General features: G+C 41.2%; 1 protein-coding gene across 1 annotated transcript; it reads right to left on the minus strand.

The window, feature by feature from the left end:
- Positions 1-27,459, minus strand: CMTM6 (CKLF like MARVEL transmembrane domain containing 6). Its single transcript, XM_010354459.2, has 4 exons — positions 26,855-27,459; positions 13,807-13,983; positions 6,631-6,729; positions 1-2,791 (listed from the first exon to the last, which is right to left on the minus strand). Exons 1-4 carry the CDS (start codon positions 26,990-26,992, stop codon positions 2,654-2,656), a joined length of 552 nt encoding a protein of 183 aa, XP_010352761.1. The 5' UTR covers positions 26,993-27,459; the 3' UTR covers positions 1-2,653.
- Between the last annotated feature and the right edge of the window lie 314 nt (positions 27,460-27,773).

Genomic DNA, 27,773 nt, shown 5'->3' on the forward strand with positions numbered 1-27,773 from the left:
AACATTTTAATTAAATGGATTTATTTAAAAAGACTATAAAATTTGGCATCAAGAGAGATAAAAAAGACCCATAAGATTTAAATTGACAAATATAAAAATGATTGACTATAAACAATGTAAAAATACATTTCCCAGCCCCCAAACAAAACATAGGTAATTATAAAATTTTTGTACTGAGTTCATTTCCCTTATAATTCTTGAGAACCATTCTAAGCAATCTATTTGTATAAAATATAAAATTAAATGTATCATAACTATTAATTTAAAAATGATTTTAAATTTGAGTTTATTGAGTTTGCCATTTTTTGTACGTTAACAGTGGTTTCTGGTCCCAAGTTCCCCTTGAACATATTTACTACAATGGTCTTTTTACTCCTATTTCCTGCTAAAATAGAAAAGAAAGGCTAACCATTCATGGGTCCCATAAAAAACAATGTGAAGGAAGACTCTAAGAGTGACCAAATCTACCAGTGAACAGACTATCTTTCTGAAAAAGAAAGAATTAAGTGACCAACTAAGAAATCCACTTTTGTACCAATGAAACACATGGAGGTGAAACCTCAGAACAAGCAGAACTTAAGCTCAATGACAAGATGTTTTATATGACAGGCCAGATGAGAATGTATCTGTCAATCTTGACTAAGCCCAATGCATGGGTGGTGACCCTGAGGAAGGCCAGATGATATGCTCTGAATTTTAGATAGGTCTAGATGACATTAAAAATCACAATGGCATGGTTTGATGTGAAACTCTAGTCTACCTATCATAAACTAGTTTTCTGAATCAGTCCTTATTCTTAGACCCAAGACTCAGCTATTTCTCCTTTCTTAGATGACATGCCCAATAAAAACAGCATCCATGATTGGTTTCATTATCTCCCAACTAAATAGTGGTGACATTACCACTAACACTAGTATCCAAACTCTGACACAAATCCTAAAGGTACCGAGTCAGTAAGACAGAGCAGAAGCTATGTCAGGCCATACTGACCAATTTCTGAGAACCACATTAGCCACATTCATGCAACTAAAACCCATCTACGACACACAAATGGCAGATGAGAAAAAAAAAAAAAAAGGATGAGGTCATTCAACTTTATCCCTGGAAACATGATTCCACTGTTTCAAATATAGGAAACCTACCCTGGGAGACTTCTACCAAAGTGCAGAAGGACCTGATGTATGGGCTCATCATCCTAACACTAGAGTCCCAGGTCAAAACTCCAGGAGGAGGAGAAGAAAGGTCTAGTCTGTGAACCACCTGGACAGAAAGGTCGTATCCCAAGTGTCCTGCCTACCTGTGACAGCTGCTAGCCAACAGACAACTCTGGTTATGAAGTTATCTCTTGAGAATGGCTTGATTCTCCCTTATGCCACCAACAGTATTAGTCTGGGCAGGGCTCCCTGGATATTTACTTTCTTAAGATGTTCCTTGCCAAAGACAAACTAGACCAATGCCTATGTAAGAACAAGGACTCTCAAGATCCTGCTACACAATATTCACAATTAAAAGGGCCCAAGATTCAGGACCACCTAAAGACAACTGACAAAAAGTAAGCGTCAGAGCCAGAGGCCAACCTCTGCTAGATGAAGCAGCAGCACATAGTTCCATTTCTATCTGATAAGGAGACAGTAAAGAGGCATCTCGAACGATGAAAAACGAAAGGCTGGGGTCCTAAAAAAACAGACTGGCTTCAAAGAAAACACTAAGGAAGACCCACAGAGCTGTATTAATTTTAGCAAAAATTATCATATGCCAACAGGGGAATTGAACCACTTTCTAAATCATAGTATGAACTCATCTCTTCAGATACTTGGTAAGTGGTCAAAGCTTGTTTTTATAATTACTTTCACTGTTTTGGGCAAAAAGTCTTTCTTATCTTTGGTCCTTAGTTGTGGTATCAGTTTCTTCCACTTTTTTATGTGTTACAAAACAATCTCTTTCTCACTTGACATCAACAACCAAGGTGCAGTATAAACACGAAGTTGCTGATATTGTTGCTTCTATACATACAAAATACCAACATCTCCATACATTTTATAGGCTATACCAAGGTCTCAGAAAGAATTAATAACAGTTATCCAAAAATATTGCAAAATTTAAGGCTGAGTGAAATACAGTGAAGCCTGGTAATATAGGTTAAGGAAAAAAACCTAGACCAACATTTTAAATATTGGTTTCTTAAATATGTTAAATTCCCATTAACAAAACCTAATCTAAGCATCAAAACAAACAGCTAAGCAAATTAATTTAAAAATTAAACAATTTCTAAGTAGATGAATATAATCATGTTTATACAGCTATAAAGCATCATCTGGAAGCTAAGCCTAGTGAAAGAATGACCTGTAACAGAATGACAGAATCATTTATCAACCTTTGAGTTGTGTGATTTAAAATACAATTGTTCTCTCCTCCTCCCACCAAAATCTCCATTTGAGATGTTTCAATCATTATTTTTTTTTAATTTTTTAACTTATCTGGCCTAATTTGTGGTGGCTGACACAATATTGATCAAACTGCCTACTTGACCTTCCTCTTGCTCTCCGAAAGAAGTGGTTTAAACAATTACACAAATTTTACAAGAGCTTCTGCCAGGGCTCGGGCACCACAGTGCAGAGTCACTACCTTAGTTAACATCTGCTCCCCAGAGTCTTTAGGCATTAAGTGGTTCAGTGAGGGCTTCAGCCCTAGTGGTATTTTCAGGTTTTCTCAGCTGGGACTCCTGTCGTTTTTCATACAGCATAATGACAAAGTCAAGTAGGAACATAAAACTTGCTATAAATCCAAACACCTGAGGAAAAAAATGAGGAAAGGTTATAGGAGGAATTTTGGAATATAATCTTACATTTCCTACTTGGCTTGGACAGTGTTTCATATAAGCAAGATGTTTATGAATTTTATCTTATACACAACTACTCTTTAATGTTCAAAAAAAATTCTTTAAGTCATCAAAAAATGGAAAGAAGTTATAAAAGAAAAACTTCCAGAATAATGGCTATCAGTCAAAGTCCCACAAAGTACTAATGTTCTGCCTTATGTGTGCATGTTTATATGTGGAGGGCTAATATATGAAACTAGGGTTAACAGATAAACATTAAATCCTAAAAAATGATATAGAACACAAGAATATTTGCATCGTTAGATTGACCCACAGATGTGATAAGGAAATGTGACTAGGCAACTCAGTCTAGGTGAAAATGAAAAAAGTTATTAATATCAAAACAGAAATTCCATTTTGAAGATACTATTAGGTTAAGTTACTTAAATAAAATACATGTTCCAGTTGTCACATTGCAATGACACAGTGGCACGATGCCACTACCTACTTCCTCTTCCTTAAGTCACTTCCTCAATTGTTCTCTTCTAAAATATGATCAAACATTCTGAGAATTCTATCAAGAGACAGAAGACCATGCGTCTGCTTCAAATTTAGCTTCTCCACTAGCAAAACCCTTAAGGATATGGGGGCCAAATAAGTGCTCTGTAAAAAAGAGAAAATTGATGTAGGTGATGGCTAAAGTCTCTTCCAAATCTAATACTCTCTATCTCCACGATTTTTATTAATAACATTCTCTTACAGTCTGTTGCAGTCTCCTGACCTGTCCTCCCCGCTCTAAGAATATGCATTCCACCTCATTTTACCACAAAGTAAGCTGACCTCCAAATTCATTAATTCCGCCAGATATCCCCAACATATCCAATGTAAATTTAATTATCAATGCCTCCCACCCTCCCATCCCCCGCCACAAAAGCCAAGTCTTTTTCCCTCTGGAATCTTTATTTTTGACTTGATGGCATTTATCCCCTTATTTTCCTGGCAATCTTCTTAAATACATCAAACTCAGACCAAATGTCACCCTTGTTTTTGAAACTGTCTCCGATCGCCTCAAAGAGCTCCAGTCCATATAAGGCCCTCTATACTATACACTTCAGACAAGCGATCTTAGAGCTCTTATGTTTACATACTTCTGAATTTAAAAAACAAAAAGGACTTCCTCATGCATTTACGTCTGTAAAACTTTTCATAATTTAAATAGTTACAAAAGGTAATGTCCAGCATATTATAAATATCGGCTTTTTAAACTACCAGTCACTACTAAATATACCCAGTGAAATACAAATACTGGGACAGTCGAATACATCATCTAATTAAAATCCAAATTTTTTTTTTATAGCTGTAAATTTTTTCACTGGAACTCAATTGTTCCTCAACTTCATTTCACTTTCCCCACAGAATTTTATAGTAATATATTTTTATATTCATAATTTTATTTATCACCATCTCATACTCCTCTGCAACAAAAATGATTCTAAACTGAAATCAACCATAAAGCCCTATTAAAACTTTGATTTTTCTCTTCTACTGGTTTATGTACCCATGAATAAATATTGCTTATTGCTAGAATGAATCAAGATTCAGTGTTAGTTTTCCTTCTATGTTTTGTTTTTACACATGTAAGTGCTACGAAACTGTTGTCATATGAATAGGTAAATATAGCCATGCAATTCTCTGAACTCCTTTTGAGTTTTCTATCATAAAAAGCAGTTTTAATGATGTATTAGCTGACAACTCTATTAATTACAACTTCAATTTTGGGTTTTTTTGTTTGTTTGTTTTTTGAGATAGAGTCTCACTCTGTCACTTAGGCTGGAGTGCAGTGGCACAATCTTGGCTCACTGCAACCTCCGCCTCCCAGGTTCAAGCAATTCTCCTGCCTCAGCCTCTCGAGTAGCTGGGACTACAGGCGCCCGCCACCACGCCCGGCTAATTTTTGTAGTAGAGACAAGGTTTCACTCTGTTGACCAAGGTGGTCTCAAACTCCTGACCTCGTGATCCGCCCACCTTGACCTCCCAAAGTGCTGGGATTACAGGCATGAGCCACCACGCCCCGCCTAACTTCAATTTTGTTAAAAACAAAGTATTAGTTGGAAACCAGCTGACTTGCAAGACAATTTGTTGTCCAGTTGCTAGTCATTCAAGTTCACAGCACTGGCACCAGTCCAAGGCCATGATCCTTAATTTACAATTTCGAAACCCAAAGAACTAATTAACTCAAGGTTTTCATGATTCACTTGGCTCAAAATTGACACGAAGTAAGACTATTTACAGTCTTTTCTTATCCCTTTTACTATAAATATTCGTATGTTTTACTTCAGATAAACCAATGTTAGATGACAGGGTACTGTCCCAGGCCCTCAAATGGGTGTTGTGTAATATAGGATATGTACAGCACTACCTTTCTAAAATCCAGAATATTCTGAATTCTAAAAAAAAAAATTCTGGCCCCAAGAATTTCGGATAAAAATTGGATCTTTATTTTCAACTGTCTCTTTGTTGTACTCAAGGGTTTTGTTTTACAACTTAGGGTAATCCACCACAGTAAGTGATATGGTTTGGGTCTGCGTCCCCAGCCAATCTCATGTTAAATTGTAATCCCCAATGTTGGGGCTGGGGCCTAGTTGGAAGTGATAGGATCATGGGAGCAGATTTCCCCTTTGGTGCTGTTCTTGTAATAGTGAGTTATTGAAAGATCTGGTTGTTTAAAACTGTGTAGCACCTCCCCACTCTCTCTCTTCCTCCTACTCTGGCCACGTAAGATGTGCCTGCTTCTGCCTTGCCTTCTGCCATGACTGTAAGTTTCCTGAGACCTCCCCTGCTATATTTCCTGTAGAGTTGTCAGAAAAGAGGCAATTAAACTTCTTTTCTCTATGCGTTACCCAGTCTCAGGTATTTCTATATAGCAGTGTGAGAAGGAACTAATGCAGCAAGATTCAGGACACACAATTTTTTTTTCTTTTTGAGGGGGCAAGGTGGGTGGCGACTGTGAATGGGAAGGTGGAAAAGAGCTGGTGAGACTCCTTCACCCGAGATAAATTCTCAGACATACTAGTTTTAAAAAAGATTACATATGGAGATTAAAAAGCTGGAAATTAATTTCCTCAAAACTATCTCTGCCTCGTACTCCTTGAAAAGTCCTGGTGAACCTTTAAGGATATGTATAACCCACTGAAAACTGCTGTGTAGACCAACTTTTTTATTATTAATTTTTTTCTCTTCTTGTAGAGATGAGGTCTCACTATGTTGCTTGCCCAGGCTGGTCTTGAACTCCTGGCTTCAAGTGATTCTCTCACCTTGGCCTCCCAAAGTGCTGGGATTACAAGCCTGAGCCACAGCACCCAGTCTCAGAACAACTTCCATTGGTTCATTTAACAAACTCCATTACAATTTTACTTTTCTGTCTCCTTTTCTAGGCTGAGCCTCTGAATAATTTCTCCCATATATTCTCCATACCTAGAATAGCACCTGGCATGTAGGTGTGCATTTATTGTACTGAAAGTGAAGAAATATAAAATAATAAAGTCAATTTTACCACTTCCATTAGCAATGACACATTGATATGTGGAGTAAGTAGATTTTTTTTTTAAACAAAATTCAGTCAAATTCTATAGGCTCTAGGTTTCAAAGGCTATCATATTGATTTGCTTTAAGGTCTTCTATTCAAAATTACACTAAAAAATAAGTTAAAAGAAAAACAACTCTAACATGCTGTATAACTTGTCAAGTACTCTCCAAATTCCCTATTTCTAAGGAAACAAAAATAAGCAATGTTAAAAATACAAGGTACTTACAATAGCAGCAATTTCAGCTGAAGTCCTGTCATGTGTGGAAACAAAAATGATGGATGCCAACAAAAACACACATCCTGTTCCCAAAGTAATATAAAAATCCTATGCATACATACAAAACACAGAAGGAATACAATACAGTTAGATTCATGGAAATGAACTTTTTCATTTTTAACTTTAAAAAGCTCTGGCTGCTTGTTTTTCTTGATACAACCCAAACTTACATACCCAAACTTCTAACTTTTCAGTAAGCCTGGCATTCAGTAAATACTGTGTAAAATAAACAGTACCCACGCTGGGCTGGGCATATTGAGAGAACACATTACAAGATAATCTTTTAATAACAACAGCCCCCTATGCCAGGAGAGGTGGCATGAGCCTGTAGTCCCAGCTAATTGGGACTTTTTTGTTATCCAGTCTCAAAAAAAAAACAGTCCCGGAAAAGATCTCGTGTGCATGTGTACAAGTGTTTGTGTGTGCCTCTTTTTCTCTGGGACATAATACAATTATCTAAGCTAAAGCATTTATTACAATTCCATCTTACTTCCAGCAAAAAAGCATTTTTCTTTCCTTTCAAAGTATTTTATGGTAGGATGACATCTCTGAGAGTATTCTAATGCTTTGAAAGCACTTTCTAAAAGAAAGAATTTTAAAAACCACCCATTATTAAATAGAAGTATGCCAAGAGTGTGTTTTTTAGACACTTAAGCTTTCTGGAATAACATAATGCCTTCAACTGTTCCAAGTGGGTAATCCACAGTGAGCCTGTATGATGAGCTTATCTACTACATAAAACTTCCATATATCATCATAATGCAGCTTACAATCATGAGATGTTTCATGGGTTTCCAAGTGCTCTCTCGGGCATTATCTCACAAGGCTCTCATATGCCAACTGAAAACAGTAATGACATATATACTTGATTCAGAAAGGGAAACTTGGTAAAATGATAGCCACTCCAAAGTCTGATACTTTTTGAGTTTTCTGAACTGCAAACTCCACTAAACCTAATACCAATAAAACTGGCCGGGCACGGTGGCTCCCACCTGTAATCCCAGCACTCTGGGAGGCTAAGGCAGGCAGATCATGAGGTCAGGAGTTTGAGACCAGCCTGACCAACATGGTAAAACCCTGTCTCTACTAAAAATACCAAAAAAAAAAAAAAAATAGCCAGGCATGGTGGTGGGCACCTGTAGTCCCAGCTACTCTGGAGGCTGAGGCAGGAGAATCACTTGAACCCAGGAGGCGGAGGTTGCAGTGGGCCGAGGTCACACCACTGTACTCCAGCCTGGGTGACAGAGCGGGACTCTGTCTCAAAAAAAAAAAAAAAAAATCAATAAAACTATTAAACACAAAATTCCTAAACTGTCAATCACTCACTTAACATTCATAAAAAATGTAAGAGGTTTTCTCGCCGGGCACAGTGGTTCACACCTGTAATCCCAGCACTTTGGGAGGCCGAGGTGGGTGGATCACCTGAGGTCAGGAGTTCAAGAACACCCTGGCCAACATGGTCAAACCCCGTCTCTATTAAAAATACAAAAATTAGATGGGTGTGGTGGCAGGCGCTTGTAATCCCAGCTACTTGGGAGGCTGAGGCAGGAGAATCACTTAAACCTGGGAGGCAGAGGTTGCAGTGAGCCGAGATCTCACCATTGTACTCCAGCCTGGGGGACAAGAATGAAACTCTGTCTCAAAAAGAAAAAAAAAAAAAAAAAAAGAGGGTTTCTCTGCTTCTAAAAGGTGTTTCCTTGTAGTACTTTATTTTTTAATTCCTTTGATTATTTCAGATTTATTGCATATAAATATAAAATTCTATTTACTAATATTTAGAATACATTCAAGTTAATTGAAATAAGACAATCATTTTGAGACAATAATGCAGTGTTCAACAAACATGGGTTCTAGAGCCAGTCTACCTGAGTTCAGATCTGAGCTATGCCACTAGTAAATGTAAATGTCAAGCTATATGCCACTAGTAAATGTAAATGTCCCAAAAATGTTGGCTACTGTTGTTCTTAATAGACTATGACTGCAATGGCATGGGACAGAAAACATTCTCTTAAAAAATATTATTCCTTTGGGAGGCCGAGGTGGGCGGATCACCTGAGGTCAGGAGTTTGAGATCAGCCTGGCCAATATGGCGAAACCCCGTCTCTACTAAAAGTACAAAAATTAGCCGGGTGTGGTAGCACACGCCTGTAATCCCAGCTATTCGGGATGCTGAAGCAGAGAATCGTTTGAACCCAGGAAGTGGAGGATGCAGTGAGCTCCTATTGTGCCACTGCACTCCAGTCTGGCGACAGAGCAAGACGTCTTCTCAAAAAAAAAAAAAAAATTATTCCTCTCTAGGCACCACCACTACCACACACTCAAAACACATTCCTCTAAAACAGAAAACCTCTCTTGCATGAAAAAATATTTAAAATCTAAGTGTATTAATATGCAGACAGTAAAAAGTGATTTTTAAACCATGCAAACAAGCATGAAATCCTTATGATATTAGGTAAAAAGTAGAATATATGTTCTATGATTACAAATCACTGAAATTTTAAAAAACACCTATGAATGGAAACAAAAGACTTGAATACAGCGAAATAATACAAAAGCTATTTTAGGATGAAAGGACTAATTTTTCTTTTTTCTCAGTATTTTTAAACTAGTATTTACTCTAAAATGACTTTTTAAATGCTCAAGTTTGATATAACAAGTGTTTTACTTTTTTCAGGTTACACCATTATACTATACTGGTCAATATTACAGTGTTGTTTCTTGTCAAAATGATACTAAACTGGACAATATTATAATACCGTTTCCTGATCAGTGTGCTTTAAACACTACAGATGCAGCATTAAAATAAAAACTAAACATTTCTAAAAATATTTTTATGGTGGTGATATTTCACTGTTGAAATAAGAAATGACAAAATGATTTCAACTTTTAATTTTTTTAATATAAATTTTTCCAGTCAGAATTTGGTGTGTGTGTGTCTATATATATATTTATATGTACACATTCAAACTATAAATCACCAGCTCAGATACTTGAGAACTTTTCCCTTGTCTAAATCTTATGGTATATTCATCTGTAAAAAAGAAAATGTCCAAAGACTACAAATATAATTAACAAAAATTCTAAGGAGTATCTGTATCCTCTTAATATATATTTCATAAAAAAATGAGTCCTGTTGTCATTGTCATAGAGATTCCTATAGTGCCTTAAGGTATTAGCCATGACAGCACCTCAAGATGGTAGGGCATTGGTTCTAACAGGATTCTGCTCCTAGCAAACTAACACAGGAACAAAAAAACCTAACACCGCATGTTCTCACCCATAAGTGGGAGTTAAACAGTGAGAACACATGGACACAGGGAGGGGAACATCACACACCAGGGCCTGTCGGGGGGTGGGGGGCAAGGGGAGGGAGAGCATTAGGACAAATACCTAATGCATGCGGGGCTTAAAACCTAGCATGATAGGTTGGTAGGTGCAGCAAACCACCATGGCAAATGTATACCTATGTAACAAACCTGCACGTTCTGCACATGTATCCCGGAGCTTAAAGTGAAATAAAAAATTTAAAAAAAAAACAGAGTCTGCCTAGGTCACAGAGTGTAGTGTAAGCGCTTGCCTTGAGTTCAAATCCAGTTTATTTTCCATCCTAGCTGTGTTAACTTTGGGCAAGTTCCTTAATCACCCTGAACCTAAGTTTCCTCAAAGAGAAATGGAGCATAAGGTGTAAGGATTCTAAATCACAGCACATAAAGTAATTGGCACACAGTACATCCATGCTGACAGCAGCTACCTATATTACCAGCCTGGATGACAGAATGGTCACATACTGACTATACCAAGAACTGTGTATATGTGCTCATAAAATGCTTGATAGATTTGGTTCAGACTCTACTTGTTTTTCAAAGTTAATTTTTAACTGTTTGGTATAAACTTTATTTATTTATTTTTGAGACAGAGTCTCACTCTGTCACCAGGATGGAGTGCAATGGTGTGATTTATAACGCACAGCAGCAGCCTAGATCCTCCTGTCTCAGCCTCCTGCGTAGCTAGGACTACAAGCACGTATCACCATGCCCAGCTAATTTTTTCATTTTTTTGTACAGATGGGGTCTCACTAAGTTACCCGGGCTGCTCTTGAACTCCTGGCCTCAAGTGCTCCTCCTGCCTCAGCTTCCCAAAGTGCTGGGATTACAGGTGTGAGCCACCACTCCAGTCTATTTTTTAACTTAGAATATATTTTTATAAAAAGGCAATAGATTCCTATAGCACAAAATTCAAGAGGTACAAAAGGTTATACAGAAAAAGTAACTATCTTAGGTGTATAATCAATATATAATTTAATGCTTGCTTCTTATTAATCTAAAATAATAGAATCTTACTGGTTTGCGGCCGGGCGCGGTGGCTCAAGCCTGTAATCCCAGCACTTTGGGAGGCCGAGGCAGGCGGATCACGAGGTCAGGAGATCGAGACCATCCTGGCTAACACGGTGAAACCCCGTCTCTACTAAAAAAATACAAAAAACTAGCCGGGCGAGGTGGCGGGCGCCTGTAGTCCCAGCTACTCGGGAGGCTGAGGCAGGAGAATGGCGTAAACCCGGGAGGCGGAGTTTGCAGTGAGCTGAGATCTGGCCACTGCACTCCAGCCTGGGTGACAGAGCGAGACTCCTTCTCAAAAAAAAAAAAAAAAAAAAAAAAATCTTACTGGTTTGTTTTTATACTGTTATTTCTTATTTGTAAGAGCACAAAATCGGGCCAGGCATAGGTTCACGCTTCTAAGCCCAGTACTTTGGAAGGCCAAGGCAGGAGGACTGCTTGACCCTAGGAGGTCAAAGCCAGCCTAGGCAACATAGCAAGATCTCATCACTAATAAAAATCAAAAAGAGTAGCTGGGAGTGGTGGCACACACCTGTAGTCACAGCTACTCCCCAGCTACTCAGAAGGCTGAGGCACAAGGATTGCTTGAGACCAGGAGATCAAGGCTACAGTGAGCCGTGATCATGCCACTGCACTCCAGCCTGGTCAAAAGAGCGAGACCTGTCTCAAAAAAAAAAAAAAGGCCAGCTGTGGTGGCTCATGCCTATAATCCCAGCACTTTGGGAGGCCAAGGCAGGCGGATCACCTGAGGTCAGGAGTTCAAGACCAGCCTGGCCAACATGACGAAACACTTTCTCTACTAAAAGTACAAAAATTAGCCATGGCGGATGCCTATAATCCCAGTTACTCAGGAGGCTGAGGCAGGAGAATTGCTTGAACCCAGGAGGCAGAGGTTGCAATGAGCCGAGATCCTGCCACTGCACTCCAGTCTGGGCGACAAGAGCAAGACTCCGTCTCAAAAAGAAAAAAAAAAAAGTTCAAAATCTACCATAATCCCTTCCCTCAAAAATGTGGATTATTTTGCCAACCCTGACACGTACAACTCTTCACAAACTACTACTGACAACTCAAATGCTACTAAAGAAGTAAATTGCTCGCCGGGCGCGGTGGCTCAAGCCTGTAATCCCAGCACTTTGGGAGGCCGAGACGGGCAGATCACGAGGTCAGGAGATCAAGACCATCCTGGCTAACACGGTGAAACCCCGGTGAAACCCCGGTGAAACCCTGTCTCTACTAAAAAATATGAAAAACTAGCCGGGCGAGGTGGTGGGCGCCTGTAGTCCCAGCTACTCGGGAGGCTGAGGCAGGAGAATGGCGTAAACCCGGGAGGCGGAGCTTGCAGTGAGCTGAGATCCGGCCACTACACTCCAGCCTGGGCGACAAAGCAAGACTCCGTCTCAAAAAAAAAAAACAAAAACCAAAAAAATAAGAAGTAAATTGCTCAACTGTTAAATTCAGTAACTATATAAATTATTTCGCCGGGTGCAGTGGCTCATGCCTGAAATCCTAACACTTTGGTTGGCCAAGGCGGGTGGATCACGAGGTCAGGAGTTCAAGACCAGCCTGGCCAAGATGGTGAAACTCCATCTCTACTAAAAATACAAAAATTAGCCGGGTATACACCTGTAATCCCAGCTACTTGGGAGGCAGAGGCAGAAGAATCGCTTAAACCTGGGAGGCGGAGGTTGCAGTGAGCCAAGATTGTGCCACTGCACTCCAGCCTGGGCGACAGAGCAAGACTCCATCTCAAAAATAAATAAATAAAAATTATTTCATGTGTCATCTCACACATTCAACTATACTCAAAAACATAGGGTCAGGGCCAGGCATGGTGGCTCACGCTTGTAATCCCAGCACTTTTGGGAGGCTGAGGGGGGTGGATCACTTGAGTCCAGGAGTTTGAGACCAGCCTGGGCGACAAGGCAAAACTCCGTCTCTAAAAAAATATAAGAATTAGCCACATGTGGTAGTACAAACCTATAGTCCCAGGTACTGGGGAGGCTAAGGTGGGAGGATTGCTTGAGCCTGGGAGGCAGAGGCTGCAGTGAGCTGAGATCATACCACTGCACTCCAGCCTGGGCAACAGAGTGAGACACCATTGCAAAAACAAAACAAAACAAAAAACCTTATCAGGTCAGCATACTAAGTGTTAAAAAGTTAAGCATTTCTAATTTTGTAAAAAATAAGACTCTCAAGTAGTTTTTATTTTTATAAGAAAATGTATGAATAAATTCAACAAATACATTCTTAATTCACTCATAGACAACTTTTCATAATACCATTAAAGCAAAATATAGGAAGAATTACATGTTGTTTTATTTTCCCTGATCACTGAAGCTTTAAGCGTTAAATGTTGTTTTATTTTAAAGCTCCAGAAATATTTCACATTAGTTCACTACTCTATCTCCAGTGTCTAGCATATAAATGCCTGGCATGTAATAAAGGCACACAATTAATAATTGTAGAACCAATGAGTGACACTCAAAAGTGAGAAATCAGAAGTGACAAAATCCTAGGCTTTTTTTAAGTCGAATGTGAATTACATTAAACCACCAATAGCTGTAAACTATTGGCAGTGTCTGCCACTCTCACTCTGATCTCACTTTCCCTCTCTATCATCCCCTCGGTAGCAAAAAACAGAGGTGCTTAGAAGCAGAGCCAGTTGGAACAAGGGATACTGTCTTTTCATGTTGCTGAGTTTTGAAAACATTACTGCTTTAAACAATAAAACTATGCCAGATTACAAAATAGCTATGCTCTTAATATGGGGATGATATTTTCTCATGCTTACCGATGATTTTACTTTTGTGGTATCAACTCTCTTGTAAAATGGAGTGCAATACATAATCAGTATAAGGAGACTCAGAAGAAAGGCACTGCAGCTTACAAACTCAAAAAAATAAAGTCCTCCACACAAAGTACACTGTGATACAACTTCTTCACAGATGAAGGCCAGCAGAGACAGCAACTACAAATGAAGCAAAACATTTTACTTAAGTGTTTTTCAGAGAACCTACAGTATTTAGAAAGCTGTTTCTGAATAATACATTTACTCAAATATTTAAATATTTACAATGAGGAGACTATGGCAAACAAGATTAATGAATAAACCTCACCTACACAGAACTTACAGTTTGGCCGATTTGAAGGGAATACAGGTAAATAAAGAATTAACCCATCGTGTACTAATGCCAGAACAAGGGAAATACATAATATTGTTATAAAAGCACACAGGAGAGAAGCTCAACTTTGGGGTCAGGAAAGGCTTCCTGAAGGAGAAAGCTGAGGCCTGAAGAACGGAGTCAGTTTGGGGGATGAAAGATTGAGGAAAGAAATTCCCAGCAGAGAAGCAGTACATAGAAAGGCCCAGAAATGAGAGCATGGCACCTGCCCCCCGACCCAACATACAGACAACACACCCTGACCTCCAACTGAACTGCCAAAGTGAGTCAAATCAACACGGCTCAAGTATAGAGTTTGAGGGAAGAGAACGGCAGCACAAAAATTATTACATGAGGCTAGAGAGGTAAGCTGAGGCCGGATCTAAATGTCCTCATTAATTGAAGAATCTGGATTTTAAGGGTTTTAAAGTAAAGGTTGACAATGATCAGGTTTATGCTTTCAGTAGTTCTCACTGGCTACAATATGGAGAAGGCACCAGAGGTAAAGCAAACCTTGGGGTGGACATCCAACTGGGAAGCTGATGTAGGAAATCAGGGCAAATAATAGCGAGTAGACAGTAGCAATGGAGAAGAGTGGCAATCACTGAGAGATGCAGCAGAAGCTCTTATCGCACAGGATGCAAAAGCTCGTATCAGACAAGATGCGTACAAATAATATGGAACATAAGATAACACATATGTACCTTAAACATTTTAACTTAAAAATGCACATTTATTAACAATCTTTTGAAGTGAGTTTTTTCTTTATGGGTCTACTGACTGGAATTCCACATTTTCTGCATTACTCACTTTCATCATCTAGGGACTACCACTTCCAGACTGATGTTATCTGAAGTGAAGTGACATCTTAAACACTTGAGAAACAGAGTTCAGAATCTTTCTAGAGTCAGATTAGTTTTACCAGCCTTTTACAGTTGCCTTGCTCTTCCTTAATTCCATGGCAGATAAATATTGTAGTAACTTATCTTTCAGTCTTTCCAAAGCATTCAATTTAGTTTTAAAAAAGCAATTCCTTTTCACACTCAGTTTTAGCTTTGTAGTATTTAACTGTATGGCCATAAAAGTATAGTTAGCATAAACCAGTATGGGAACAACACAACTCAACTGATAACAGAAGCAAGAGTTTGGGTGTGCTAATGAGACGCCTACTGGCCATGGCAGGCTGTGGGTGACCAGTGTGAGGTCAGGATGCTTGGTATGGTGAGCAGAGAATGTTAACTCTGGTTAACTTGGCAACTCAATTACACGCAAGTGGGTTTTAACTACTTCCAACTGCTCTGTATGTGATACTAACATACTGGTCCTCACTGAAGAAACAGTCAGGTTTTTTTCTTTTTAAAAGGCAACGGTGCTGGGGAGAGAATAAATTCAGTTTTAAATACGCTGTGATTGAGGAGGTCTGTGGAAGAGTTAGGTGAAGATGTAGTTGGAAAGCAAATGAATACATGGTCTGGAGCTCAAAGGAGACGTCTAACATGCAGATAAAGATGGGGGAGGCAGCAGAGTGGGAGGGTGAGATGACCCAAAGGAGGAAAGATAGCCTTACGTGGAAATGTGAGGAATCTGAAGATTTCTAGGATATGCAGAGGGGAAAAAACCAGCAAAGGACAACCAGGAGCAGCAATCAAAGGGGTAGTAAACAAGAAAAAAGTATTTACACACACACATGCACAAGTAATCAAGAGTGCTAAATGCTACTTAGAGGTCAAGTAGTAACAACACTGAAACACCTACCTTAGATTGAGCTATAAGAAGGTTACCGGTGACATCAGCAAGAAAAGTTCCAGGGTAGTCGGGGAGAGAAGCTCGATGACAATACTGTGTATTGGGAAATAAGGGGAGGGTAAGGCAGTGAAAGAGAGACAGCATAGGCAGTAAGTGTGGCTGGGAAAGAATGGCCAGATAGGGCAGTAGTGGATGAGGTCAAAGAGAAGGGAATTTCAACATGGGAGAGAACTGAGCATGTTTAAATACTTACGCAGAAACCAGTAAGATGGGTCGATCTAAAGACAGAGGTAGAAAAATGGCTCTCTAAAGATAGGATTCAGGGCTCAGGTTTGGGGCTAACTCTTCTCTAGAAATAGAAGGGAAGAGAGTGAAGAAGAATATTTTGCTTGGGCAGTTTGTGTGCGTTTTGTGGAAGCTGAGGGAATTTCCTGCTGAGGGCCAAAACCATCAAAACGACTGATGACCTAAGTTACAGGCTAAAGGGAATTCCCTTCTCACACCAGTCAGGTCAGTAGAAGCAACCAGACAGGTTAATGGCAACAAGATTGTTACCAAAATCAACAGATACATTTCATAGTAATAGTAAATATCTTATCCTACAAAACATTTTCATCAAAAAGAGTCAAGGGTACAGTCATCCTGAACAACAGTTCAGCATGGCTGAACTGTTTAAAAACTAAGCATATATCTACCATATGACCCAGGAACAGAACTCTTGGCCATCTATCTCAGAGAAATGAAAACTTAACGTTTGTACAAAAACCGGTACATGAGTGTTTATAACAATTTTATTCCATAGTAGCCCCAAACTAGAAACATCCCAGATGGCCGGGCGCGGTGGCTCACGCCTGTAATCCCAGCACTTTGGGAGGCCGAGACGGGCAGATCACGAGGTCAGGAGATCGAGACCATCCTGGCTAACATGGTGAAACCCCGTCTCTACTAAAAAATACAAAAAAAAAAAAAAAACAAGCCGGGCGAGGTGGCGGGCGCCTGTAGTCCCAGCTACTCGGCAGGCTGAGGCAGGAGAATGGCATAAACCCGGGAGGCAGAGCTTGCAGTGAGCTAAGATCAGCCACTGCACTCCAGCCTGGGCGACAGAGCGAGACTCTGTCTCAAAAAAAAAAAAAAAAAAAAAAAAAAAAGAAACATCCCAGATGTCCAATGGTTAAAACTGTGGTACATCCATACCATGGAATATTAGCAATAAAAAGGAGCAAACTTGATATATGTAATGTCCTAGATGAATCTCCAGAGAATTATTCAAAGTAAAAAAAAAAAAAAATCCAGTCTCAAAAGGTTACATATTGTATGATTCCATTCATAGCTCATTCTTAGAATAAAAAAAATAATGATGGCTAACAAATTAGTGGCAGCCAAGAGAAAGGGGAAAGGTGTGGCTACAAAGGGGTAGCACAGGGGAGCCTGTGCTGATGGCACAGTTCTGTATCTTGACTGTGGTGGTGATTATAGAAAGTTATCCATGTGATAAAATTACACAGAATTACACACACACGCACATACAAATGAGTGCATGGGACCTCCCTGTATTTTTTTTTTTTTTTTTTTTTGCAATTTCCTGTGAATCAATAATTATGTAAAAATAAAAAGTTAAAAAAAAATTCAAATCTGTACTGGTATCCAAACCTTTAAGGGATTTCCTCTCCCTCCTACTGCTTACACAAAATGTATATATCCCCACAACTGCAAAGAATTTATATAAAAGAAAAAAAATAGATATCCCTCTGATGTCCTGTAAGTTAGTGAAGCATGAAATAGCCCAACACGTCCCCAACAACTTCCTTCAGACAGGTGTTAGGTAAGGCACTCCCAATCATTACACCACAGGATATAAAGTGACAACAGCAAGACAAATCCCAGAAGGCCACTGTGTAAAGACACTTCCTTAGTCTCCTATAATCAGAATTACAGGATGAGTTTTTTTGTTGTTGTTGTTTGAGACGGAGTCTTGCTCTGCCACCCAGGCTGGAGTGCAGTGGCCGGATCTCAGCTCACTGCAAGCTCCACCTCCCGGGTTTACGCCATTCTCCTGCCTCAGCCTCCCGAGTAGCTGGGACTACAGGCGCCCGCCTCGTCGCCCGGCTAGTTTTTTGTATTTTTAAGTAGAGAGACAGGGTTTCACCGTATTAGCCAGGATGGTCTCGATCTCCTGACCTCGTGATCCGCCCGTCTCGGCCTCCCAAAGTGCTGGGATTACAGGCTTGAGCCACCGCGCCCGGCCCCCAGGATGAGTTCTAACATGACTATGGTCTAATGAAATACTAACTATCCGACATTTCACTTGCCTTTTTCTTGCCTCTATGTTAAATCTTGTCCAAGTTTTGAAAGTTTCTCTCTGAGAAATTTACAAAATATGCCTCAGGTGTATAAAAGTCAATTAACTGAGAGAAGATACCAGCCTAAAACTCTAGGGTCTGGGAGTAGTTGAACCATTCATGTTACAATTAGATTACTAGGCACACTCATGTGTGAAGGCTATATGGCAATAAAATGTTATCTGTAGGACAGACACAGGCTGCTTGTCTATTCTCGGTTAAAAAAAAAAAAAAAAAAAAAAAGGATAGGATCCAGCTTGTCCAGAAGCAGTCAGTCTCAAGTCATTACAAGTCCTATTCCAAATGTATTAACAGGTGTCATTCTTACTGACCTTACTGATCTATTGCCTCAGAGCAACAGTAAGAGGCATTCTGCCTGGACATCTTAAGAGAATGAAGGAGTACAATATTAAGTATGGACATCTGGCAGGGCACAGTGGCTCACACCTGTAATCCCAGCACTTTGGGAGGCCAAGGCGGGCAGATCACTTGAGTCCTTCTGGCCAACCTGGTTCAAAACCATCCTGGCCAACACAGCAAAACCCCGTCTCTACTAAAAATACAAAAATTAGCTGGGCATGGTGGCATATGCCTGTAATCCCAGCTACTTGGGTGGCTGAAGCATGAGAATTGCTTGAACCCGGGAGGTGGAGGTTACAGTGAGCCAAGATGGCGCTACTGCACTCCAGCCTGGGTGACAGAGCGAGACTATCTCAAAAAAAAAAAAAAAAAAAAAAGTTTGGACATTCACTAGTTCCCATCTCAAGTTAAAGGCCAAGAAATTGGCACTACAAGCTATAGTCAATATGAAATTCTGTTGGCCAGGTGCGATGGGTCACACCTGTAATCCCAGCACTTTGGGAGGCCAAGGCGGGAGGACTGCTTGGGCTCAGGAGTTTGAGACCAGCCTAAGCAACATGGTGAAACCCCGTTTCTACCAAAAAAAAAGAAAAAAAATTCTCTGACTACCCATCTCTGAGGCTACTAACCTTCCTCTGTAAGCTCCCACAGCATTACACAATTGCTAGTTCAAAGTGTACTTGAACTAGCAATACTCCAATACTGTTCTATGTACAGGAAGATATAATGATGGAGTAATAAGCTCAGTGTACAAGAATCAATACTAACCACACATTTTATACCACATTAACTGAGCATTCATTATATGTAGGTTAGAAAATCTCAAGAAAATGTTCTAAGGAGCTGGAGAAGGATGAGTAGAAAAGCAGGACTCAAACCAGGTAGAGACACACACAGAACCTGGAGAAACAGATGACATTCTAATTCTAGGTGGAGGAGGAAAAAAAACATATTCATAAGGGCAAGAATTTGCATAGTAAATCCAAAAATGATAATAAGGCAACTGACCTAACTGGATGGGGATGAAGAAAGAAATGGTTTAGGAGTTGGGTGTGGTTGTGTGATGATCATGCAAGGGAATACGGATGTCCAGATAAAGGCAGCAGGGAACACCTGCCTGGTTTAGTAGGTTAGAAAACAGGAGGAACAGAGGATTGGGTGGGGCCTAAAGGAATTCTACAGTTCGAGTATAGGAGGGAAAAGAGCAACTAACAGAGGATAAGCAAGCCACAGGAAGTGTTATTAAAAAAAGAAAAAAGAAAACTCCTTAAAAAGCACCAAGTAAACATACTCCAAACTGTTTATCATACCGTGACACCTGGCAGTGTGAGGGGTAGGAAAGTGGTTTCCTTTTTAATATTTTTACTTGATTTTTTTTTTTTTTTTTGGTAAGCAGACACTCTTTTTTTTTTTTTCTTTGAGACGGAGTCTTGCTCTGTCGCCTAGGCTGGAGTGCAGTGGCTCAATCTTGGCTCACTGAGAGCTCCGCCTCCCAGGTTCACACCATTCTCCTGCCTCAGCCTTCCCAGCAGCTGGGACTACAGGCACCCGCCACCAGGTCCAGCTAATTTTTTGTATTTTTAGTAGAGATGAGGTTTCACCGTGTTAGCCAGGATAGTCTTGATCTGCTGACCTTGTGATCCACCCGCCTCTGCCTCCCAAAGTGCTGGGATTACAGGCGTGAGCCACCGCACCCGGCCAGCAGACGCTTTTTTGCATTAAAAAGAAAAAGAGTAAAAGTTGGCCAGGCGTGGTGGCTCACGCCTGTAATCCCAGCACTTTGGGAGGTCAAGGCGGGTGGATCACGAGGTCAGGAGTTTGAGACCAGCCCGGCCAACATAATGAAACTCGTCTCTACTAAAAATACAAAAATTAGCTGGGTATGGTGGTGCGCGCCTATAGTCCCAGCTATTCAGGAGGCTGAGGCAGGAGAATCGCTTGAACCCGGGAGGCAGAGGTTGCAGTGAGCTGAGACTGCACCACTGCACTCCAGCTTGGGTGACAGCGAGGCTTCATCTTGAAGAAGAAAAAAAAAAAGTGTAAAAGTTGAAGGAAGAATTTCAAGAAATGAGTGGTCGCCAGCATTAAATGCCAAAGTGGTCAAGAATAGGAAGAGAGAAAAATGTCACTGAATTAGCTAAGAAGTTCATAGTAAATGTAACCCATAAGTAAAAAGGCTCAATTATTATTTTTTGGTAAACAGTTTTGTTCTCAATAGCATGAAGTCATCACACTAAATATTGCTTACTGAATATTAAGCTAAGTACCTAACAACTGTATACCCAACGTAACTCCTTTTAATGACATAAAATTTTACCCAAATATTATTAAGGGAATTATCAAGCTTTTAATGTCAGGAGGGCCCTTAGAGGGCATAGTCTCCCACCGTCATGTTTACAAAGATGGAATTAAGCTACTGACAGATTAAGCCCCAAGTTAGCTCCACGCAGACAAGACTCCAAGTCTCTGACTCCCACTCTGTACTTCCTCTCCCCATGAAACACTGTTTGTTAAATTCCTTTTACGAGTATGTATGTTTGTGTAGCTTTTCCCTGTAAGACTGGCTTTGTGAAGTTAAACCCACAGTTCTGTATATTTCCCTTAATGTATTAAATCATACATTAAAAACAATTTGCTAGCATCAACAGATTTGGGAAATCTCAGTGACTGAAAGATGATCTTACAGCTCTGGTTATTTAAACACTGGATAATTACTATCCTGCATCTGTCTCTCCATTTCAGTTTCACTACCCTTTCTTTTTCCTTTTTTTTTTTCACTACCTTTCTTTTTCCTATTGCCAGGCTGGAGTGCAGTGACACGATCTCGGCTCACTGCAGTCTCCACCTCCTGCCTCAGCCTCCTGAGTAGCTGGGATTACAGGCACACGCCACAACACCCAGCTAATTTTTGTATTTTTAAAAGAGACGGGGTTTCACCATGTTGGCCAGGATGGTCTCGATCTCCTGACCTTGTGATCTGCTCGCCTTGGCCTCCCAAAGTGCTGGGATTACAGGCATGAGCCACCGCACCCGGCCTCAGTTTCACTACCTTTTCTGAAATTTCAAGTGTTCCTTAAAATGGTCACTATATTAAATACGAATTCTCCATTAATTTAACAGTCTACTACTTATATTTTATAAAAAGAACTTTTTTTTTTTTTTTTTTTTTTTTTTTTTGAGACGGAGTCTCGCTCTGTCGCCCAGGCTGGAGTGCAGTGGCCAGATCTCAGCTCACTGCAAGCTCCGCCTCCCGGGTTCACGCCATTCTCCTGCCTCAGCCTCCCGAGTAGCTGGGACTACAGGCGCCCGCCAGGTCGCCCGGCTAGTTTTTTGTATTTTTAGTAGAGACGGGGTTTCACCATGTTAGCCAGGATGGTCTCGATCTCCTGACCTCGTGATCGGCCCGTCTCGGCCTCCCAAAGTGCTGCGATTACAGGCTTGAGCCACCGCGCCCGGCCAAAAAGAACTTTTAAATATTTGTCATTAATTATAAGGCTCCTTCTACAAAATGATATGAATTATAAATTAATGAACTTTACTATTAAAAACCTTGTGGTTGTAAGTAAAGTTCAAATTTAAAAATCCATTGGTCTGAAGAAACAGTCCAGGCCTCCCTTGCCTTAGGCAAATATTTACTCTTACAAACGTTCAAAGATATAATTTGCTGACATTATGGATCTTCCTCAAGGTAAAAATAGAACATTTCAATTTACTACACATCAGTTTTCATAATGAAAAGAGCATTAATATAAGAAATGCTTCTAAGTAATTTGTTTCTTGGTACTTATAGGGCAACATTTATAATGTAATAAATTGAAAAATCACTGGCGATTTCTAAAACTGCTGGCCAGATGAGCCACTAGAATCCCAGTACTGTGCAGCTATCAGGACAGTCAACCGACTGCACGGACACAATGTGGAGCTTGTTGCACAGAAAATTACACATATTTAGGTCACTGCACCAGCATATCAGCAAGCAATTAGGTTACCAAACGTCAATTCTCCCCTTAAAACAAAAACTCCCTCAAAAAAATTCACAAAATAAAACATGAACATATGGACAAATCTAAGGATAGTATAAACTGAAAAACTGCATACAGTTAGGACTCCAGTAACTCCTTATACTGAATTCTCAGCTGAGCATTTCTTCTTAAGCTCTGGAAGGGTGAATGGTAGTTGGGGGATGCTTAGGGTTTTAAAAAAATTTAGGTCATATCTGAATGGTAGACACAGCTATGTAACTTCAAGAGACAGAGAAGCTACGTTCTTTTATCTCTAATCTCCTCTGTATACAGGCTCCAATCTCTATCCCTTCAATGTTCAGTTCTGTAACAGCAAACCCCATGGAGCCTCAGAGGTTTGAAAAAAAAATTTTACGAGTGGAAAGGGCCGGGCGCAGTGGCTCAAGCCTGTAATCCCAGCACTTTGGGAGGCCGAGACGGGCGGATCACGAGGTCAGGAGATCGAGACCATCCTGGCTAACACGGTGAAACTTCGTCTCTACTAAAAAGAATACAAAAAAAAAAACTAGCCGGGCGAGGTAGCCGGCGCCTGTAGTCCCAGCTACTCAGGAGGCTGAGGCAGGAGAATGGCGTGAACCCAGGAGGCGGAGCTTGCAGTGCGCTGAGATCCGGCTACTGCACTCCAGCCTGGGCGGCAAAGCAAGACTCCGTCTCAAAAAAAAAAAAAAAAAAAAGAGTGGCAAGAACCTCAGAGGTAATCCAATTCAACCTCCGAAGACTCTAATGTTAGAATTTCCTAAGTATATACAGTGTCTGGTTTTTAAGTTTTAGAGCAAGCTTCTTTTCTCTTGTAGGATCTTACAGATTCTGTTAAGATTTATGGGTCCAGAATAATATACTCAAACATAAGTATATAATATTTTGAATAAAATTTCACAGGGTTTTGCAGGTCCCTTGTTAAAATACCTCCTCTTCTGATTATGGGTTTCTCCATTACAGTTGTTTCCTTACTGGAGCTCCCAATTCTGTTTAGTTTTTTTTAAAAATTAAACATCTAAAGTAAAACAACCAATCTATCTAAAGGAAGAATGTGAGTTAAGGCCTTGCCTATAGCCCCAGGCTGGAAGACAACTTTTACTGACTTTATTTTTATTTTTTTTTATTTATTTTATTTTTTATTTTTATTTTTTTGAGGCAGAGTCTCACTCTGTCGCCGGGGCTGGAGTGCAGTGGCCGGATCTCAGCTCACTGCAAGCTCCGCCTCCCGGGTTTACGCCATTCTCCTGCCTCAGCCTCCCGAGTAGCTGGGACTACAGGCGCCCGCCACTTCGCCCGGCTAGTTTTTGTATTTTTAGTAGAGACGGGGTTTCACCGTGTTAGCCAGGATGGTCTCGATCTCCTGACCTCGTGATCCGCCCGTCTCGGCCTCCCAAAGTGCTGGGATTACAGGCTTGAGCCACCGCGCCCGGCCTTACTGACTTTATGTGTAACTTTCTTGGGACTTGCTGGATAATTCCTGTAATATACTGTTACTGTGAAGAGATAAGACATTATCAAAACAGACAAAGCAGGAACAAAAAGACAACCATCAAAAGTGAAAGGCAGGCCGGGCTTTGGGAGATGGGCGGATCACGAGGTCAGGAGATCGAGACCATCCTGGCTAATATGGTGAAACCCCGTCTATACTAAAAATACAAAAAACTAGCCGGGCGAGATGGCGGGCGCCTGTAGTCCCAGCTGCTCCGGAGGCTGAGGCGGAGCTTGCAGTGAGCTGAGATCTGGCCACTGCACTCCAGCCCCGTCTCAAAAAAAAAAAAAAAAAAAAAAAAAAAAAAAAGTGAAAGGCAATAATGAAAAAGTACTTTTAAATCTCCATATTAAAGGCATTCTTGTAACATGACAATTTCCCCATAAACAAATAAATAGATTTCATAAAGAGATACTAGTTTTTATTCTTTCTCCATTTCTTCTTATGAATCATGGAGAACAAATACAATTTAACGATCTTTTAAGGCAAATTCATCTTTTCTGTGTCCAAGTATAACATTTACCACAAACATTTCTGGTTGTGTTCCATGTTTTCTTCTATAATAGCAATAAGGAAGGAAACTGGTTATGTTCTAGTCCAAAGATACGAAACTACAGTTTACTAAACTATAAGAAGGTAATGAGAGGCCGGGCGCGGTGGCTCACGCCTGTAATCCCAGCACTTTGGGAGGCCGAGGCGGGCGGATCAGGAGGTCAGAAGATCGAGACCATCCTGGCTAACACAGTGAAACCCCGTCTCTACTGAAAAAAAAAATACAAAAAATTAGCCGGGCGTGGTGGCGGGCGCCTGTAGTCCCAGCTACTCGGGAGGCTGAGGCAGGAGAATGGCGTGAACCCGGGAGGCGGAGCTTGTAGTGAGCCGAGATGGCGCCACTGCACTCCAGCCTGTGCGACATAGCGAGACTCCATCTCAAAAAAAAAAAAAAATTAATTAAATAAAAAAAAAGAAGGTAATGAGAAAATTTACTTTAGCTTTGCCACTTTTTATTAGAAAGAAAAAAAATAAAGGCAAGTGAAAACAGGAGATTTTGTGGGCAGCAAACCAATACAGATGATTTTTTTGAGCAGCAAGAATGCTTCAGATGGGCTGGGCGCAGTGGCTTATGCCTGTAATCCGAGCACTTTGGGAGGGCCGGGGAGCGAAAATCACCTGAAGTCAGGAGTTTGAGACCAGCCTGATCAACCCCGTCACCATGAAAAATACAGGAAAAAAAAAAAAAAAATCAGCCGGGCATGGGGGTGCGTGCCTGTAGTCCCATCTACCCGGCACGAAAACTGCTTGAACCGGGGAGGCGGTTTCGGTGAGCCGAGATCGCGCCACTGCACTCTAGCCTGGGCGACAGAGCAAGACTCCGTATCAAAAAAAAAAAAAGTTTCAGATGAATATTCTTTTCTGTTCTAAAGAGTTCTATTCACGTAGAAAATTTTAGCTTTAATGCAGAGAAATACAGCTAATACCTAAAAATCATGTGACAGCTGACCAGAGAAGAGCAGAAGGAAGAAGGTAGCAGGAACAGCTTATGCAAAGGAACAGTGGCAGGGAGGAGCCCCTGATGCCTCGTAATAAATTAAAGGTGGCCAGTGTGGAACTACCTACAGGGAGACTGGAGAGAAAGATAAGGCCAGCTCCTACTGGGTTCCATAGGCCGCATTATCCCTTGCTTTCAAATGATTTCCCAGTCATCAGCAGATGTGATCATTTTGATCGCTGAGCAGCCGATTTTCCGACTTCTGTTTTTCTATTCAATAAAAGTAGGTCACCTGAGTTCTAAGAATTTAACTTCTGGTCATTTGAGTTGTAAGAATTTATTTCCAAGGAAACCAAAGAGCTAATTTTTACTTAGAATGGTTAAAAAACAAAACAAAGTAAGACGAAACAAAACTCATAAACATTGTAAGCATTCGGATTTTTCCTAAACTGGTTCTATTGCAGAAAATGTTGCTCATCAGTGGTTGAAATAGTACATAGGAGCTCAACGCGACTGTAAAGTGAATAATTTAAATCCCAAAGATGCTTTGATGTTTTCACTAATAGGTTTATGGTACTTTAACTGCTTAAAATAAACTCAATAAAACGGAAAGATGCATACCATGTCCTAGTTCTGCTGTCCGCACATACTCACAAAAAGCTGTCCTTTTGACTTTCCACTGAGAATCCCTATTGCTCAATTTTGAAATAATTATTTTCCAATCAATATAAAACTTTTAGAGGACAATTTACTGGACACACACACACATCTCAATGCCACGCGTGGTATCGCAGGACTTTGTCCAGCAAGTTAAGCTGCCCCCATGGGCTCGCCGCAGGAAAACCGCAAGAGCTAGAGAAAGATAAACACAAAGCGCTTCACGGTCTAAATACAGGCACTGTGGGCGATAATGCAGAGTAGCAGCGGGGAGAAGAGAGGAAAGTCGCTACAGAGGATGGGTGAAAGATGCTGAAGTGGCTGACTTGGGTCTCCGACGCATTTCCTGAGCCCGCCTAATACTGGGTGGCCCCAGGTCGTGGGATCCCGATGGGGAGAGCCGCGGGACTGGGGGCCGCCCGGCGGAAGGGCGGAGGGTAACGCCCCCTTCCCCAGGCGGAGAGGAAAGGAACTAGAGGTGCGGAAACCGCCTCTTACTGAACAACCAAGCTGAAACGAAGCAGCTCGGCGGCCTCCCAAGCCCGGGCCAGACCCCGCTCCCCGGCCTGGGCTCGCCCTCCCTGACCGCGGACTCACCAGCTGCAAGCCCTTGAGAACGCGCCGGTGCCACGGGAGCCGATCCAGGAAGAAGTAGGCAGCGAGGCCGCTCCGGGGGCCTCTGGCGGGGCCCGGGTCCTCCTCCGTAGTGGGGCTGTACACCGCTCCGTTCTCCATCGCCTCGGGCCGGTGAGCACGGCGGCCGCAGCAACCGGGCCGCTGACTTCTCGGACTCCAGAAGTCCCCAGTAGCGGGGAGGCGGCCGTCACTTCCTGGGCCTCTTCCCCTTCTTCCGCCCGACTCCGCCCCTTCCCGCCCCCGCCCTCGGCCCGCCGGGTGCCCTGTCTCAGCAAGCTTGCCTGTTAGCTCTTGGGATTCTTCCTATTTTCATCCAAGGATTGAGTTCTTTCTGTGAGCCTTTGATGGGTTTCTCACCTCCCTCCATCTTTCATCCTGACATTCGTTCATTCACTTAGTATTTTTGCGTACTCTCAGTGTGTAGTGAACCCCGTTCTAGGTGCTTGGGTGACAGCCAAGTACCATGCAAAATCACAGGATCCCTCGTAACAGAGACAGACAATAAACAAGAAAACAGATGAATAGTAATTTCAGATAGTGATAAGTGACGTGAAAATAGTGTGATGTGAAAATATGACACGAAAATAAAGGATTCAGCGCCTCTGGTGGCTTGGTAAATTTAGTTAAAATAAGAAGGAGGAGGAGGAGGAGGAGAAGAGGAAGGAGAAGGAGAAAAGGATGGAGAATTGGGTGCTCTACTTAAATGGCCACTACTAAACTGAGTGGTCAGGAAAGGCCTCTCTGAGGACCATGATCTTTGAGTTGAATGAGACTCAAAGTATGAGAAGCCAGGCTTGAAAAGTTCTGGGGAGAGCCTTTCATGCAACTGCAAATGTCCCGAGGACCAAATGAGTTTGGCTCAATCTGAAGCCCAAAGGCC

Source organism: Rhinopithecus roxellana, chromosome 1 (assembly GCF_007565055.1).
Source record: "Rhinopithecus roxellana isolate Shanxi Qingling chromosome 1, ASM756505v1, whole genome shotgun sequence".
NCBI classification, from domain to species: domain Eukaryota; kingdom Metazoa; phylum Chordata; class Mammalia; order Primates; family Cercopithecidae; genus Rhinopithecus; species Rhinopithecus roxellana.

Excerpts from the sequence above, each read along its gene's own strand:
- CMTM6 (XM_010354459.2), bottom strand. The coding sequence starts at position 26,992 with ATGGAGAACGGAGCGGTGTACAGCCCCACTACGGAGGAGGACCCGGGC. Across the intron at positions 6,730-13,806 it reads CCACAAAAGTAAAATCATCG|GATTTTTATATTACTTTGGG; the intron begins GTAAGCATGAGA and ends ATGTATGCATAG. Across the intron at positions 2,792-6,630 it reads CAGCTGAAATTGCTGCTATT|GTGTTTGGATTTATAGCAAG; the intron begins GTAAGTACCTTG and ends TTTTTTCCTCAG.